The 18,457-nt window shown below is 33.8% G+C and overlaps 2 protein-coding genes across 2 annotated transcripts; one reads left to right on the forward strand and one right to left on the reverse strand.

Moving 5' to 3' along the window:
- Positions 1 to 529: 529 nt before the first annotated feature.
- LOC131624062 (zinc finger CCCH domain-containing protein 66-like) lies at positions 530 to 2,365 on the reverse strand. Its single transcript, XM_058895052.1, has one exon. The coding sequence runs from the start codon at positions 2,363 to 2,365 to the stop codon at positions 530 to 532; it is 1,836 nt and encodes a 611-aa protein (XP_058751035.1).
- Positions 2,366 to 8,631: 6,266 nt separating this feature from the next.
- Positions 8,632 to 17,878, forward strand: LOC131624066 (6-phosphofructo-2-kinase/fructose-2,6-bisphosphatase). Its single transcript, XM_058895056.1, has 23 exons — positions 8,632 to 8,985; positions 9,070 to 9,133; positions 9,969 to 10,264; positions 10,510 to 10,665; positions 11,033 to 11,239; positions 11,357 to 11,452; positions 11,712 to 11,810; positions 11,923 to 11,952; positions 13,030 to 13,083; positions 13,542 to 13,595; positions 13,677 to 13,754; positions 13,840 to 13,931; positions 14,010 to 14,067; positions 14,152 to 14,226; positions 15,085 to 15,132; positions 15,508 to 15,605; positions 16,220 to 16,295; positions 16,646 to 16,708; positions 16,834 to 16,925; positions 17,056 to 17,124; positions 17,211 to 17,274; positions 17,371 to 17,436; positions 17,628 to 17,878. The coding sequence occupies exons 1-23, from the start codon at positions 8,794 to 8,796 to the stop codon at positions 17,703 to 17,705; spliced, it is 2,205 nt and encodes a 734-aa protein (XP_058751039.1). The 5' UTR covers positions 8,632 to 8,793; the 3' UTR covers positions 17,706 to 17,878.
- The last annotated feature ends 579 nt before the right edge of the window (positions 17,879 to 18,457 follow it).

The following is an 18,457-nucleotide window of genomic DNA, read 5'->3' on the forward strand; positions in this document are numbered from 1 at the left end:
CTTTTATTTGTGTTGGTCTTTCCTTCAAATTTTGATTTGGGATAGAGACATGTTATCTTCTTTTGGTTGCTCTTGATTATATATATTTTTCTGTTTCCAAAATAGAGTTTGTTTTTGGTTTCACAGTTTCTAAGCGTATTTAGAGGTATGTTACCTTTGAGAGATTCAACACAAGTTTAGATTGTTCACATGTTAAATTAGTTTATCCTAAGTATGCAGCTTTTAAGCAATTTTTATTAGTGGTGTGAAAATTGATATGAGGTGTATTGAAACATGTGATTGATCAAAGAAGTTGGTACTAATGAAAATACTTGCATTCTCTCCAACTTCTGTATTATTAACATTTTACATTTTTTCAACAAAATATCCTCACCTATACATACTCAATATCTATAAAATCAAAGAAAGTATAATAATCATTTAATATATAAGTTAGTCTAGGGATGCTCATAGGATCCAATGTTAGAGTTAACATTAGATTCACACCACCATCTATCTGCTCATGCTCCGCCTACAATTGCAGTTGATGTTACTCTTCAACACAATATTGTTCCGATTGCACTGTTGGAGAATCTTTCACAAGTGAACTAACCCATGATTCCTGGCTTAATAATACATCTTGATCATCAGCATTTTGCTCAACCATTGTTGAATTGCTATGTTGGTTTTGAAAGCCGAAAGAATAAGACTTATTCAGTTCATCACCGAGGATGGACCAGTCTAATTTTCCATCATGGGAGCCCCAACCAGACAAGTTAGTATATGGCTCCATAGCAACCGAGGTAGAAGAAGGAAGCTTAGAACTAAAGCTTTCGATGCTGCTGCGCTCGATAAAGCTCTGGCTCCGCTTCGACAGGGCATCATTTTTTGAATTCATAAACGGATCAATGGTGATCTGCGGTGATCCAATCACATTTGAATCGGTAAGGTCAGAAGAAAAGCCCCAAAGTTGCTGAGTCACATTAGGATGCACATGAGTTGATGTTGGAGATTGTATCTGAGAACCGAGAATGTCTTCGAAGTTAGCAGGATTCACAACTGCAAGCCTATTTGAAGGGAATGAAAGAGCTGTCATCTCTTCAATCATTAGCTTCTGCAAAAGGCGATTTTCAAGTTCGAGAAATTCAGTATCTTCTCTAGCATTCAATGCAGTTTTCAATCTGCTTCTCGGCAACTGAAGTGTAGGGACTGCGGCATGAGACTGAGTCGGCCACATGGTTCCAGCTGCAGGAGATGACACGGCAGATGGAGTCAAAGGCGGTGTCGACATGGATTGTGTCGAACTGGACGGAGAGCTCAATGAGTAGTAATCCATTGAAGAAGCACTAGGTGAATTTGAATAAGATATAGGTGAAGGCAAAGCAGAACCAGTAGAAGCATACAATGGCCGAAGCTCCTCAGGTTTGTGCGCAAAAAAGCAGACTCTTCGGGTGCATTCGGTCTCATCTTTACAAAGCCTTGTTCTGTATTGAGCAGGATGAAGCCAGGACTCAAAAATACCATGTGCATATTCACAAGCATCCCCTTTACTGCATGATCCCTTCCGAAACTCAGGACAAGGGACACAGGTATAATGATATATCATGGGATCACGACGCCTTGCGTTTTCTCCTGGATGAACAAAGGGACACTCAGTCCAATCATGAGAATAAGCCCTTGAACAAGTCCTCACTTTGAATATATACATCCTAAACTCATCTGTACTATATATCCCATTGTTTATGTCGGGTAGGGGTAGATCAATCGGATAATCTTTCTTCTCAATTCGAGGTGTACCAATATCTTGTTGCTGCTTCTCCATTTGGAAACCTACTTCCTTGAGGAAATCATTGTATTCATCAATATCATCCCACATCCTAAATTCACCTAGTATGGCTTGTAGTAACCTCTTCTTTGAACCTGAGATACTATTAGACATCATGAGAATCAAGTCAATGCACCGGTTACCGTTGGCATCAACAGAATTAACATCTGCAGATGCATCAAGCAAAAGCTTGATAACCTCAGCAGAAGCAGCAGAACAACCAGAAACAGCACAATGAAGAGCAGTAGCCCTATCCGAGCCGCACTTTTGGTTAACATCAACACGGCCGGTTTCAAGAATATATGACAGTACACCCTTGCTTCCGAATAAGGTAGCAATCATAAGTGGTGTTCTCTCTTCATATCCCATTTCCTTTGAGCCAATCCTCCTTCCATACCACAACCCTACCTCATTGACATCATGGTTGTCATTTTCAACAGCCTCTTTGAAAGCTATTACATCATCTGTGGCTGAAAACAGAAGTAAATCAGAAACCTTATAATGCATTTCTTCTTGTCTCCCATAGTCTTGAGAGGGTTTTCTATTTGATACGCTGCACATGACTTTATTTTATTTATCAAAGTTTATTTATCTTCCTCTCTATAACTATACAGAATCTGCAAAATGTTTAATATGTATGATACTTAAGCAGAGAGATTTTTACATATTTAAAGCATAGAAAACTTAGTTGAAAAGAATTTTAGTTAAAACCACAAAGAACAGAAAGGAATGAGAAAGAGAAATAAAAGAGAGAGATTCTACAAAATTTGTTACAAAATAATCCTTCCTCGGCAAATTTGCAACAAATAATTCTAAAAATAACCAGAAACCTTAGTAACAGAAAAAAAGAAAGAGAAAACGGGAAACTGTTGCACATCCTTGTTAACCAAATAGCACTAACAACCTGTCCTTGTTACAGACTGAAAGAGAGAGCATATTAAGTTTCATCCACATTGACACTTTCAAGAGTATAATACAAACAATTCAAAACACACCTTTTTTCATGAATTTTCTTAGCAACCATGTAATGATATTGAAATTTCAAATACTTCAAAAAGAGACTAATGAATTTTCTTTAGCTGAAATTAAATGACCCATTAAGGAGACTTTTAATATATGTGGTCTTTGTACTCATAAGAACTAATGAATAATAAATTTTTGTTTGTAAGCCTAAAGCTAACTATAGTAGCCTGGTCTTTGGACCAACCTTAAGTGTTCAAATTTAATATTTGACAGCGTCTTATTAATGATTACTTGAACATATGGAAAGAAAAAAATTGGCGTTACTATGATATCAACTTTTTTTATATTTTGATGACAAATTATTAGTATTGGTTAAAAATATATTTCAAAACTACTAATAAATATGTCTAGCAATTTAAAATAGTATCTATATTTATGGACAACTTTTCCCTCTCTAAGTAGTAACATATAGGGGGAGTGTTACTTTACTTGCAAGTTGTGTCTATTTGACATGTGTTATGTTTATTTTTTAATATGTCTACAAGAATTTTTTGAAGTTGAGATGTGTGGATTTTTTTATTTGACACTTTCTTTTGATAGGGTGGACTTTTTATATTCCATACAAAATATGGTTATTCAATGGAAGATCTAGCTACTTTGATTATGTGAAATATGTAGTGTATACAAAATAAATGTCTTTGAAGAGAAATAATCAACAATTTCGTCTACAACTACTTCAGTCTTTTTACAAGTTCACATATGTGATGGTAGGAGAAATTAAAAATATGGATCGAGATGAATTTTCAAAGTGGTTGAGTTCATTCATAATAGTCGGTCTTTTTCCTCTACTTTGTAACATCTTTTTCCTTTCTTAGCTAACAAGATTAATCATATTGTTTTTCTTTTTTATAGGAGATAGGATCAATTGATATGGTTTGATATAGGAAAATGAAAGGCAACTCTTAAAGATGCTTATAATTTCAAAGTTTGCGACACTCCAAAATTGCATTGGGTTATCAACTATTGAGGCAGAATATGTCGCAACGGTTAGTTGTTACGCTCAGATTTTATGGCTTAAACAACAATTACTTGATTTCAACATTAAACTTCAACATATTCTGATAATGTGTGATAATACTAGTGCTATTAATCTAACTAAAAATCATGTCATACACTATCGTACTAAACATATTGAGATATGTCACTATTTCCTACACGATCATGTTGAAAAAGAGGAGGCCATTTTTGAGCATGTTGATAGCAAAAATCAACTTGTCGATATTTTCACAGAACCTCTTGCGAATGAGCCATTTTTTAATATTCGTCGGGAATTGGGCATTCCCGATATCTCAAATTTTTCCTAAATATTTTGTTGCATGCTCTCTCTATAATTGTTTTAACCTTCGTTCGAAAGTTCTAGTTCTTGTGAGTGCATCCTCTGTTTCTCATCCTATGAGATAATATCATTTCACATATATCTTTGTTTATAAAGTTTTTATTCCTTGCGTTGCTTATCTATGTCTCTTGTAATTTGATTGTGTGTTTATGTTCCAAAAATGCATGATATATTTGATGTATGATGCAATCTCATGAATGTTCATTTCCAAAAAATTTGTTGTTAACATATGAGTGTTCTCAATCTATATATTTATAGAAATGTCTTGCTTTAACCTTTTGTATTTCAACGTCATATGTATTTCATGATACAAATTTTGGTCATTTGAAGTATCTTTGATGCTATTGTGTTTGAGCATGTTATTATGGAGTTCTATTCTAATTTTATTCTGGTAAATTTGTAATGAATTTATGTTGCATTTTGTCTGAGTTGAATGTTATTTATGTTTAGGAATTTTTCACTTTAACATCATTCTATGTGAACACTGTTATTGTTGATCAATTTATCTTTGCAACACCTCTGAATGGTATACACGTGGTTGTGTATTTTACTTGATGCATCTTATGTTTTATGGTTTTTTTCTCTTTTTGATGTTGTCAAAGGGGAATAAGTTATGCAAGAACAAAGCACAATCTAGTTTGCAAATATTAAAGGGGAGATACGCGTACTCAAGGGGAGATATGATCAAAGACTACAATTATGTAACACGTTTTTCCATTATCAAAAAGAGGGAGTATGTGAATGCACGATCCTCAAAGATATTTTGAAGTATCTTTGATGATATTGTGTTTGAGCATGTTATTATGGAGTTCTATTCTAATTTTATTATGGTACATTTGTAATGAATTTATGTTGCATTTTATCTGAGTTGAATGGTATTTATGTTTAGGAATTTTTCACTTTAACATCATTTTATGTGAGCATTGTTATTGTTGATTAATTTATCTTTGCAACACCTCTGAATGGTATACACGTGGTTGTGTATTTTACTTGATGCATCTTATGTTTTATGGTTTTTTTTTCTCTTTTTGATGTTGTCAAAGGGGAATAAGCTATGCAAGAACAAAGCACAATCTAGTTTGCAAATATTAAAGGGGAGATACGCGTATTCAAGGGGAGATACGCGTATTCAAGGGGAGATATGATCAAAGACTACAATTATGTAACACGTTTTTCCATTATCAAAAAGAGGGAGTATGTGAATGCACGATCCTCTTAGATATTTTGAATGCTATCAAAACTAGATTATATTTAGTATTTGTACATTTGACATTTTCTTTCTATGTCTAAGGTTTTATTTTCATCTTAAGACACTTATAGAACAAGTCAAAAGCATTTACATAAGTCAAAAATATGTGTTTTCATGAAAAACTTTGTTTGGAGTCGACACATCCATGTTAGGAGTCGACTCCCTTTGAATCAGAATAAAAACAAAACTCTCTGCTCAGGATGGGTCGATACATTGGCAAATTGGAGTCGACACACAACACGAATGAGTCGACTCCTACTGAAAGCTTTTTTCTTCCAAAATTCTTTGTCCTCTTGGAGTCGACTCCCAGGAAGCATGGGTCGAATCCCTATGGGAATGACTCAATACATTCTAACTTAAAATTGTCCAAATTCATAATTTTGCAAATATGATTTTCTCTGTTATATATATATATATATATATATATATATATATATATATATATATATATATATATATATATATATATATATATATGTATGTATATATATATATATATATATATATATATATATATATATATATATATATATATATATATATATATATATATATATATATATATATATATATATATATATATATATATATATATATATATATATATATATATATATATATATATATATATATATGCATTCATGTATCATTTCTAAGTATTGAAACCATACACATACAAATAATTTTTCTTCATTTTCATCTCATTGCATAAATACAACTACTACACATAATCATTTTTCTTGTGTAATCAAGAGATAGTTTGATAAGGTTCAATTAGGTTTGTTATAATCAATTGAGTTATAAATTATTCAGGGGTTTCATGATAAATACAACTGAAGTTTTCCTCCAAGATCAAGGATTGACTTGGGGGTTTTTCACAAGATTTCTCAAATTGGATTCAGCCGAGTGAAGTCTTTGAAGAAAGATGTTTCTGTTAGAGGAATAACATTAACCGGAGAATCAATTTGGTAATCTTGGGTCACAATAGTTCGCAACTTGGACTCAGCCAAGTGAAAGCTTCAAATAAAAGGTTATGTCGAAGGAGTAGCAGTAACTTCCTAGATATATATTTCCAAATCTTTTGTTGCTTGCCCTCTACCGCTTCAACAGAATGCCACACCTAAGGAGAATGAGATTGTGATCAGAATGAAATTTACACAACACCTCAACATATGCATAAGAGAAAGCCATACGCCAAGCAACGTCAACCAGGGCCCTATCCAAAGGCCTATTCCATGTGAATTTCTCACCAGTCATATCGACTTCAACTAAATTATACTTATCAATGACATTCAACAAAGCAGATGCCTTAAAATGATTAAAATTAAATCCTTTTTGTTCACTTAGATGAATGATGTTGTTAAAATCTCGAATCAGCGTCCAAGGACCATCGACAATGTTCCTCCGGTCAATGAGATGGAGCCACATGTCAGGACAGGAATTTTACACAGGACTAGCATAAATTCAACTTACATACCAAAAGGAAGTTCCGAATGATAACTTGATAGTAATTGCATCCATAAAAACATCATGCACGATAGTTACAATGTTACTACCATTCTATGTACAACCAAATGCCCCTAGATTGGCCACGCACATCCACGTAGTGAACACTCACATATCCAGATCTATCCTAGAAGGATTTGGTCTTATGAAAACCAATATGTGTTTCCATAACGATTAAAAATGTTGGAGAGGTTACTACATAGTCTCATACTTGTGCAAAGCCATCACTGAATCTCTTGACCACTTGTTCTTTAACTATAGGCATGCTAGTTCTTCGTGGAGCTAGTTTTACAATATTGCAAGAATCCTTTTTAGGCCCACTAATATGGAGGAGCTTTAGCAAATTGGCTCATCTTAGTCATCTCGATCCTCTCTTGTCCTTAGACATGCCCTAATAAGTCTGCTCCATGGCATTTGGTTTGCTATAAATAAGGCCCGATACATTCATACTTTCATCCATTCCAACATAATAATTGTAGGCATACATGCTTAAGTCCTTATCCCGGATAGTAACTCCTCTGCAACTGCTACCTATTCCATGGAGGACTTCACTTTACTCAAAGTTTTTGACATCAAAATTCACTACCCTAGAGCCCCCACCATCAAGGAAGTGATATGTTATCCACCTCCTTCAAATTGGTTGAAGTGTAATTGCGATGGAGCTAATGACCATGATTACCACAATTTGAGTTGTGGTGAAATCTTTAGGAATAACCATGGAAACTTCATTCTTACCTTATTTGAAACAGCATTGCTATATGGTACGACACTTTTTTTCGACGAATCCATACGTGTCATCTTGCCCATTTATTTCAAGAAAAAGCTAATGTATTGATTTAGAAATTTAAAAAATATAAAAAAGGTTGTTGACTTAATACACCTAGTCGTGCGGCTTAAACGAATGCAATTTCGTACCAAGTATCATTATCCTATTTGAAAATATTAATTCTTCTTCCTCCATTCAAGTGAAATTTAAGGCGGTGATTAGAGCAGTCACGATTGCTTCAAAGAAGCTTTGGCATAAATTATGGATAGAAACAAATTCTCTAATTGTGGTCCAAACTCTCTCCAACCCTTCCTTGGTTCCTTGGCAACTAAGAAAGACTTGAGATAATTGTCCGATTACTCTTACTAACATGAACTTTCTCCTATCACATATATAGGGAAGAGATTCCGTGTGGACTTTTTTTTTGTTGCTATCATAGATCTCACAACGATTCTCTTCAATAATTTGACTCCGTACCTTCGAACATTAGGAAAAACTTTGTAAAGAATATACTTGAAACGACTTTCTATAAATTCACCACTTTTTGAATGAGTTTTGGTATAAAAATAAAACCCCCTATTTATGTAACTATTTTTATTTTTCAATATACTACCTTATTAAAAAAATGAGAAGTACCATATATATACCTCATTTTATTTTTTTAATTTAGTCAGATGCATTGTATATTTTTATAAAATATAATCTTTACAGTATTGCGTCAATTATTCTTGACTCAATTGTATTAAAATATTCAAAATTCCTTTTTATTTAAAACTTCCAATTGTATAAAGACATATTTATAATCTTTGTTAGTATTAAATATTTAAATACCATCTTAACCTTTTATTTTGTTGACTAAACCTTTATTAACCATTTTAAGAATAATTTAACGATTTAAAATTTCTTTTTACTACATAAGAGTCAAATCCATTTTAGTTATTGGAATCTATTTGCGACAAAAGGTTTTAAGTGTGTATCTAAATCCGCAGCACAATTTGCCATAAATTCCATCACCAATAAATCCAAACATTTTCGCACCAGAAAAACAAAAAAAACCGCACACACCCTCATCCACTATCCACTCCAAATCATCACAGAATCACACACGCATGGGAACTGCTTCTTCAACGCAAACCGACGGCGGTTCAGACGGAACCGTCGACAGACTCGACGACGATGATCAATCCGGTAGACAACTCTACGTTTCTCTCAAGATGGAGAATCGCAAACTCACTGCTCACCTTGTTCCTCATGTTTACGGCTCTCTTCCTCTCGTTGGCTCTTGGGAGTCTTCCAAAGCTGTAATTTTGAATTTTCTGTTTCTTCATTAGTCTTGTTTTTGATTTTGTTCTGTTTTGCTAAATTGTGAGTTTGTTTTGTTTTAGCTTTCTATGGAGCGGGAATCGGTTTCAATGTGGGAACTTAGCTTTGTTGTTCCACCTAATCACGGTATTGCTTTGTTTTCTGTTTTTAGCTTTCTTAGCTTTTACTCTACTTTGGTACTTTTATTTATGTTTCTGATTTTGTTTTTTAAAGTCAAAACGTGTGGTGTGAAGTGCTTTTTAACAACTTGTCCTTAGATAGATAAGATTCTTAATAGACACGTGTGGAAAAGATATATTAAATTAATTTTTATAACAATTTTAAAATTTTTAATCTGCATAAGCAGTTTTCTTTTCCAAGAATAAACTTAGCTTAGTTAAGAATCTAGAAGTGTTAATGGTCTTAAACCAGAGGATTATTCTAGTTGGGGTTTGAGAACCTAGAAGCTAAGGGCCTTTTTTAGTGGTTTATAAGTATAGGATAATCTTATCTCAATTGGCAATGACAACCTATGTAGCACTGACACCTCTGAAAAATGTGTGTGTCAGAGTCCGTGTTTGAAACTGACACCGACACTAGTGATTATATTTAATTTTTTTTTCTTCAAATTATTACTGGTGCCAACGTGTCAGTGTCGGTGTCGTGTTTCTAGTGTCTGTGTTTCATAGATGACAACCACTTATAAGCTAGAAGTTATTTAAAACTCTTAATGACTTCACAAAACTATGATCAATGAAACAGTGAATAATGTATTGAGATTCTGATGTTAAAGGGGGGAGGGGGGATAATGTGAAATGTTACTCTGAGCAGTAGCTTTATTACTTTCATGTGGGTTGATAGTATATGTTATTATGCGGAGTTGCCATTTTTTGTGAAATGCATGAAGTTTGAATAAAAATGGTAATCATTGAAGAGGTGTTTTGTTTCTGGACCTCATTGATTTCTTGATGTGGGTATTCAGAAACTTTGGATTTCAAATTCTTATTGAAGCCTAAGGATAGTGACGTGCCTTGTTTTGTTGAGGAGGGTCCTAGTCGCCTACTTATTGGGGGAACGCTGGGGGAGGATGCCAGACATGCATTGTTTAAGCTTGATAGTGGTGAGGTTCTTGAGTATCAAGTATTTGTTAAAGCAGACAGGGTTTCTCCCTTTGATCTTGCGGCTAGTTGGAGGGCTTATCAGGAGAATTTCCGTCCTTCAGCCGTACGCGGGATTCCTGATGTCAGCATAAACTCAGCACCTCAAACAGGTGGCGAGGTAAGGCCAAACTGCCAGTTTAATTTCATAATTAAGTTAGTTTCTCCTTTGGTTGTTCTATAGGTAATGCAGTCAAGATTTTCATCAATCCCTTCTAATTTTGTTGTCTTTTCCTTGCGGGCTATAGTTTATTACTTTGCTTTGTAGTACATTTCTAACCTGTGATATATGTTATGATATATGTTATGTGAAACGGTAAATGTCAAGGTTCAGTTGATTTAAGATTACTTTTTTTTTTTGTTTAGAATGGTTCTTCTGCAGGTTTGGAACTTGATCTTGAGCATTATGTTGTCCCAGCTCCCTCAACCTCTGCAAATTCAGCCCATGTATATGCAGCCAACAATACAGAGAATCCACGGTCACTAATTAGCGGATCTGACGGAAGTTCATATTCCACTAAGGTTTAACATTCAAATTCATATTTTAAAATTATGATCCTGTCATAATTTTCTTTCTAGATGGGCTAAGCCTAATTTGGTGCTCTCTCTCCCTCTCTCATGAAACTTTAATTCTTTTTATGTAGTGGATCTGTAACTGTTTTTGCAAAAAACTAATTGATTCATTATTGAAGAATTGAGTTTATTCTTTTTCCTTTATTTGTAATTTGTAACTACCATAGGATGCCCTCCGATAATATATCTTTATCTTTAACCTTTTTAAGTAGCAAATAACAGTCTATAGAATGTTTAACATGAAAGTGCACTTCTTGATGCTAAGCGGAAACTCATAAGAAAAGACGCTGATAGCTTATGTTGATGTTTCGACCAGGGGATGGAGGTTATTGTGCCAGATCCATCTAAGGTGTTTCAAAGTTCGGGAATGGTTGAATCCAAGTCAGTGGGAACATTTTCTCCTCTGCAAAGACACGATAGTCAGAGGGGAAATTTTGTTGATAGAGGTGTTGGATCTCCTAGACTTGTAAAATCTTCTAGTTCAAATATTTTCTCCGGTGATAATTCGGGCACTGGTACCAAGGTTTGTACAGATGCTTTCCATTTACTCTTTAAATTCATTGCATGTAAACTAACTTATATTATGTTAAGTGAGGTTTTTCACAATTAATCGCTTGCTTCCTTACTTTTTCATTGGTAGAATTCAATGCCAGCTGCTGCTGGAGCTGTTGCAGCTGCAGCTGTTGCTGATCAAATGCTGGGTCTAAAGGAGGATAGACATTTGGCGATTGTCCTGGTATTATTCTAGCATTATAAGTAGTTACAGAACAAGTTCCGTTGTTTTAGAACTCTTGTTTTATTTTTTTCTTCAAGTTACAACTCTAGTTGAAATGAGATATATGATGCAAAATCGAAAAATATATATATCAAAAGCTGTAATTTAAAAATACCCGGCAAAAAATGCCACATCTCTATTTGTAGTGTTTCTAATTTAGTAATTTAAGCTTATGATTATAAATTATCGTGGTTTCATCTCAGTAGTTTATTTTATGTAGGTGGGTCTTCCAGCTCGAGGTAAAACTTTTACTGCGGCTAAACTTACGAGATATCTTCGTTGGTTAGGTCATGATACCAAACACTTCAATGTTGGGAAGGTTGTTTGCATTCTTAGCATCGTTTTCTTTATAATTGATATGCTTGCATTTATTGGAAAACTGGAAATATGTCAAGTTTGAAGATTAACATGCTTACTTTTGAATGTCGCAGTATCGTCGCCTTAAGCATGGAGCTAATCAGGTAAACTTTATTACACGAATCCATTAAATGTATTGTTTTAAGACCCTGATAGGTTATTGACGACTCGGTCGATGTATTGGATCAATGGTTGGACTGCATGACTGATGACCCGGTCTATATTAAAATAAAAAATAAAATACTCACGATATAAGGATATCAAATTAATTTACGTCTTATTATTTTATTTAAGGATATTATAATATCTATATTCAATATTTTATGTTTAATGATTGATCTATTATTAATATCAAAATTGAAGTGCAACTTTAGGTTATTATTATTATTTTATAAAAGGTAATGAGTTGTAATGACAAAGGAAGTAACCACTTCATAAAAAAAATTAGACAAGTAATCAGTTCATGTGAAAAAAATGAATGACATTCAAATCAGATTTGTGGATTGCATATACTTAAAAACACTTAAATATCATCAACAACCAACTGGGTAAGTAGCAAAACACTAAACTATATTGTTATTATGAGCCGCGTTCGAATCTGTAAGCCGTTTCTAATAAAAAATTTCAAAAAACAGCAGTAGCCGTTCTCTTTGAACCAGGCTGGTATGGGTTTTACCAGTTTATGCGGTTTTGACAGGTCAAACCATATGTTGACAGGTCTAATACACTCCCTGGACCGGTAATGGGTCCAGTTCCCGGTTTGACCGGTCCAGTTTTTAAACTCTGGTTAAATGGTTTATGCCTTCTTATTCAATGGTTATCTGCATGACTACATTATATACTGTTGAGTAACACAAACTTTCTCACGATTGCTGAAACTTATAAATAAGATAGGACCTGGTAAGTAACTAAGTATTGAATTCTAAACAGTTAAAGAAGCTTTCTTATTAGGGAAAGATCCTATAAATGTTTTATAGCTAACATCCATCAAGATTTAATATGATGGTTTGTAATTTGGAGGGTCATAAAAGTTTCAATATTGTTGCACGTGAATAAGACGGTGGATACTTAATTGTATTATGAAATGTTAGTTGTATAATTGAAAATAATCATGACGTTGTTGCACTAGCCTATTATGTTTTCTTGGGTAATCTTTATTTATTTCATATTCCTCTTTGCAGTCTGCTGATTTCTTTCGAGCTGACAATCCAGAAGGCATGGAGGCACGCGATGAGGTAGTTTAGTTTTGATCTTTTTAAATATTGTTATTATTATTCTTATTTAATTTGATTAGATTAACTTAGTCTTTGAGACCCTAAGAATTTTTAGCTTGCATATTAGGCCATACCTAGAATTCTGATGTCGATGCTTGTATGATGAAATGGTTGATTGATATTAATAATGCAAAATGAGTTGGATATAACTCAGCTCATAAATAGAAGCAACAATTTGACCCCACTGGGTATTCTTCTTTTGCCATTTTGTACTTTTCGAATGTGTTAGTGGAAAGTAACACCATCCAGCAAATGTAGAATAGAAGGTGAAACATTTGCTGAGTAACATGTTAAAACTATTTTAACCTTTAATATATTTCTGCTTTTAATATTTCATTTACAATGGATGATTCTGATAATGTTGACACCGTGTTGACCTTTCTCTGTGTACATAGTTTTAATATATCGCGTGCCACTAGGTAGCAGCACTGGCATTTGAAGACATGGTATCTTGGATGCATGAAGGTGGCCAGGTAGGTTCAATTTTGTCAGTAGTTTTGTTAATTTTATACCTTCTTTCTTGTTATTTTGCATAAGGTTTAATTTTGGTTTAGGTTGGGATATTTGATGCCACAAACAGTAACAGGAGACGAAGAAACATGCTGATGAAATTGGCCGAGGGAAACTGCAAGGTAGTCACATATAAGTATGGCTAAGTGTATGTTATGAATATGATAGATTTAACTTTTCAGATCCATCTTTGTGTTTTCATTGCAGATTATCTTCCTGGAAACAATATGCAATGATGTAAGCATAATTGAGAAAAATATTCGTCTTAAAATTCAGCAAAGCCCAGACTATGCGGAAGAGTAATGTTTCATTTAAAACTAGTGACATGATATATTGATTGCCATGCGGATACATTTGCAATTAACTTCCATTTGCAGGCCAGATTTTGAGGCTGGATTGGAAGATTTTAAAAACCGTCTGGCCAATTATGAGAAGGCAAGTTTTACCAAGGGTTCTCAATTTCATCATTGTTTTTTAGATGAGTTTTTTTCTGTAATAATGTTGATTACGTATTACCAGGTTTATGAGCCAGTAGGAGAAGGATCTTACATAAAAATGATTGATAAAGTCAGTGGACATGGTGGACAAATACAAGTAAGTTCAGCCTGAATCAACATTATTACCCCTGTTCATAGCTCATTAGTCATTACATTGCAACTGTAATTTGATAGTTGAAAAATGAAAGGTGATAGTTTTAAATAATATCTAATAAGAAATCCTTGATATGATTATCATATGTGTTGATTATTGTTAGTGGTAATAAGAATGTTAAAACTCAGCAGTTGGGCGTGGTATTGAACGTATTTGACCTCTTCTCGACGCGGTTGCCCATGTGATTGGATTTGATTAGTTTAACGAATTCTGTTTACTGGATTAGGCGAGGTTTGTAACATCTTTACCAGACTAGCAGAAACTAGATGTAAATTGTTGTTGCAGCAACAAACTGGATCTTAAGAATGATACCTTGGAAACTGAAATTTGAAATGGACTAGTTTTGCACCTAACTTTAAAGAACTCTAGTAGCGTGATTTCCCTTTATGCTTGTCATAATTATTTATTTAATGGTTGATTGAAAGCACACAATTTCAGATATGTCTGTTCTGTAAAAACTCAGAAATTATTATTGCTGTGACACGAGAGTATTAGGGTATACAACAGATCAGTAACCAGCATCAGAACTAATACAGTAAAAGACAGGCGAGCTTGGAAAAGTCATCAGTCGGTGCTTTAAATTACATTGATCGGTAGAAAATGTACGGTAACTGACAGGGTTGTTAAGCACCGACTTTAGGACTTTTTTCTTGTCTACAACTTAATCAACTTTTGTTATTTTTGTGTGAACATTAGCTTTAGATTGATTGTAGAGTACATGTGTGTCTGTGCGCATGCTCTACCTTTTTAGTTTCAACTGTGACTTTGATTTGTTAATCATTCCTAACTTGTGTGGTTTAGGTGAACAATATCAGTGGCTATCTTCCTGGACGAATTGTCTTTTTCTTGGTAAGCTTTTCTGAACCAATATTATTAAGTTACTGTAAATCAGTATTGTTCCTTACTACTCAGTCACATACTGCAACATGTTAAGAATTGGCTTGGTCTTGTATAATGACATGCTCAAGTGTAGTTTTGTATTGGCCTTTTGAAAAGTAATGCCTTCTAGGACTTTTAGGAAGTAGAAAATTTCACAAATTCACTGACTTGTTTGGTTTGGAAAATGATTTCTTTTTGCATTTATCACTTTTTCTTTTACTTTTAATACAAATGTACTATTTTGTTTCTTGTTCTTTGAAATATTTGTATGGGAAATTTGAAAACAATAAAATAATTGTTTTTTTAATGTCATGTTTATACATTTCTATGTAAATATGTTTTCAGGTAAATACACATCTCACACCTCGGCCAATTTTACTTACTCGACATGGAGAAAGTCAGGATAATGTGAGAGGCAGAATTGGAGGAGATGCTGCAATAAGGTACTTTGTTGATATTTTTGTCTATTCAGTAGCTATATCCGGTGCAATCTGTAATGTTCATGTTCTGGAGGACATGGAATGTAAAAAGAATAAGAGATATGTGATAGAAACGGGTACCTAACATATAAAGATTTAAAGGAAATAGCTGACTTTTATTGAGCAATTCTAGATCTTGTGACCAGAATTTGGACTACAGCTGGAAATCTAGTTTACAGAATTATAAAAGAGAAAACAAAGGAAAATTAAGACAGACGTATCATATCCAAGAAATTCCAGAGTCTTAGTCTCACCCTTCCAAGAATTTGAGCGTTTTGTCTCTCCCAATCAATATCCAGTACCAAAAAAAAATGCCTAGTGACTTCTCCTTCCATTTGCCTATTTATAGTACAATTGGTTTCTTGAGGAAGGGAAATGGTTATTCGTTTTTCCATTGGAAACTTCAATATAAGGGCTCTCATAGTCTCTTGCCAAGGTGAAATGGTGAAATAGTTCCAACTCCTCTGTTGAATTGTCCTAATGTTTGTACTCTCCTTTTTCAAAATGATAGGTGGTATTATGTGAATTGCTTTCAGTTTTTATCTGACTAACTAAAACACTGCAACATGTTATGACAGTGAGGCTGGAGAACTTTATTCAAAGAAGCTTGCCAACTTTGTCGAAAAGCGTCTCAAATCAGAACGGGCTGCTTCTGTAAGCTTTTTTAATTGTATAAGTTCAGTTTCTGGCTTTTTCCTTAGGACACGTCGAGATCTCACTTCAACTAGAGATATGGTTGAAGTAGTTCTTATAATGCTTTACAATTCTCCTCTTAAGAAGGTTTTTGGATTGTGTTAGGTTAGGCCTCTTCTAAATTCTAAGAGAACTCAGTGCTTGCATACAACTGATTCATGAAAACTGTCATTCTTCTAGGCTTGTGACTGGGGTTTTATCTGCTAAAATTGCATGAAATATTCATTTTGAGCTGTGACCGTATCAATAATGGCATGTTAAAAAATATCAAAGTGATGAGTAATTTGTGATATTTGTAACTGGTGATTTAGATATGGACCAGTACACTTCAGCGAACCATTCTGACGGCAAGTCCAATTGTGGGATTTCCCAAGGTTAGTGTCACCCTTTACCTAATGGCTGCATTGCATGCAGTTGTGTGATTCATGTCAGGAAAAGTGGGCTGACAAATTTACACATCAATGTGTTCCGACAGTTATAATTTTTATACCTTTTTTAGATACAATGGCGTGCACTTGATGAGATAAATGCCGGGGTTTGTGATGGTATGACATACGAAGAAATCAAGAAAAGCAGGCCAGAGGAGTATGAGTATGTTGCACTTGCATGTTGAATACAACTCAAATATCAAATAAAAAACAATAGTGTGGAACTTTTTTCGGGGGATAAAGCGACGATAATGTTTAAATGCCATAGTTAATTTTCTTCCTCCTCATTGTAGATCCCGCAAGAAGGACAAGCTTAGGTATCGATATCCACGCGGGGAGTCATATTTGGATGTCATTCAAAGGTTGATACCTTTTATCTTATAAACATTATTTAACTCCTGAATTCAACTTGCTTAATATAACTAGCTTTTACTGATAAAAAATACAGGTTAGAGCCTGTAATTATCGAGCTTGAGCGACAACGAGCGCCCGTTGTAGTGATTGCGCACCAGGTTTTATACTAGACATTAAGCTAAATCCGCACTTATAAGGGCTCTCTATGTTTGACTTGTTCTAACCCTTTAGGTTCTATAATTTTCTCATTTCAGGCAGTTTTGAGGGCATTATATGCTTATTTTGCTGACAGACCTTTGAAAGAAGTTCCACATATAGAGGTAATTTGTGGTTTCATATTGTACCGCAGTTTTATCGGTATTAAGGAAGATTCATTTTAATGGAATGAAGATTAATTAAAAAAATCTGTCAACACACTTCTGTGAGATTCATCATGTAATTTAGAGAGATAATCACTTTTGTTGAATGATATGTGGAATGAAGAGAACTAACTTGAGATTTGTTATTTCAGATGCCTCTTCATACCATAATAGAGATACAAATGGGAGTTACAGGTGTTCAAGAGAAAAGGTACAAACTAATGGACTGAAATTAATTGATGAAAAATTAAGTTACTAATATTGTGACTTAATAAACCGATTATCCATTCTTCCGATTTCGATTTATTAACAAAATGTAATATATTGCCATAAATGGACTACATTGTAAAAAATTACCATAGCGAAGGAAACTCATGCTCTTCAAGTTTAATGTTATATTTCATTTCAAGTGTAAATGGAGTCTCTTGCAGAAATACTACATATTGCACATATTGCACAGAATCATAAGTTAACTCTTGATTGGAGTTGAAAAAATAATACATAATGTGATAGTATTTTCAATGTATTATAAGTTTTATATTTGTTTTTGGTAATTATTATTGAGATGAGAAAAAAAAGTTGGGTTTATAGAATACTTTATCTCTTGTTATAGTTTTTGACATTTGAGATTTCAATATTTGAACCATTTTGCCTTAGTATTATTCACTTGGTTGATTTCACATGATTCTATCGAAATATGATTATAGGAGTACTCCAAAAATGTGTCTATGGTGGTTTGTCATATTTATCAATCGGTGACAATTAGGTGACAACTATTTTGAAAACCCAGCAAGAGCTATGATGAATTTCAATCACAATAACGATAAAAAGAAAAAGAAATTTAAAGAAAAGAGATTAGAGTTTCTGCAGAGTAACTCTCTGTCTATAAATTGTGGAAAATTTCTTATTCACTTGCAACTGTAAATTTTGTGAATACAATTTAATTGAACTGATTACGAAATAGGGGTTACTCCCTCTATTT

This window comes from Vicia villosa, unplaced genomic scaffold (assembly GCF_029867415.1).
Source record: "Vicia villosa cultivar HV-30 ecotype Madison, WI unplaced genomic scaffold, Vvil1.0 ctg.000101F_1_1_2_unsc, whole genome shotgun sequence".
Classification (NCBI taxonomy): domain Eukaryota; kingdom Viridiplantae; phylum Streptophyta; class Magnoliopsida; order Fabales; family Fabaceae; genus Vicia; species Vicia villosa.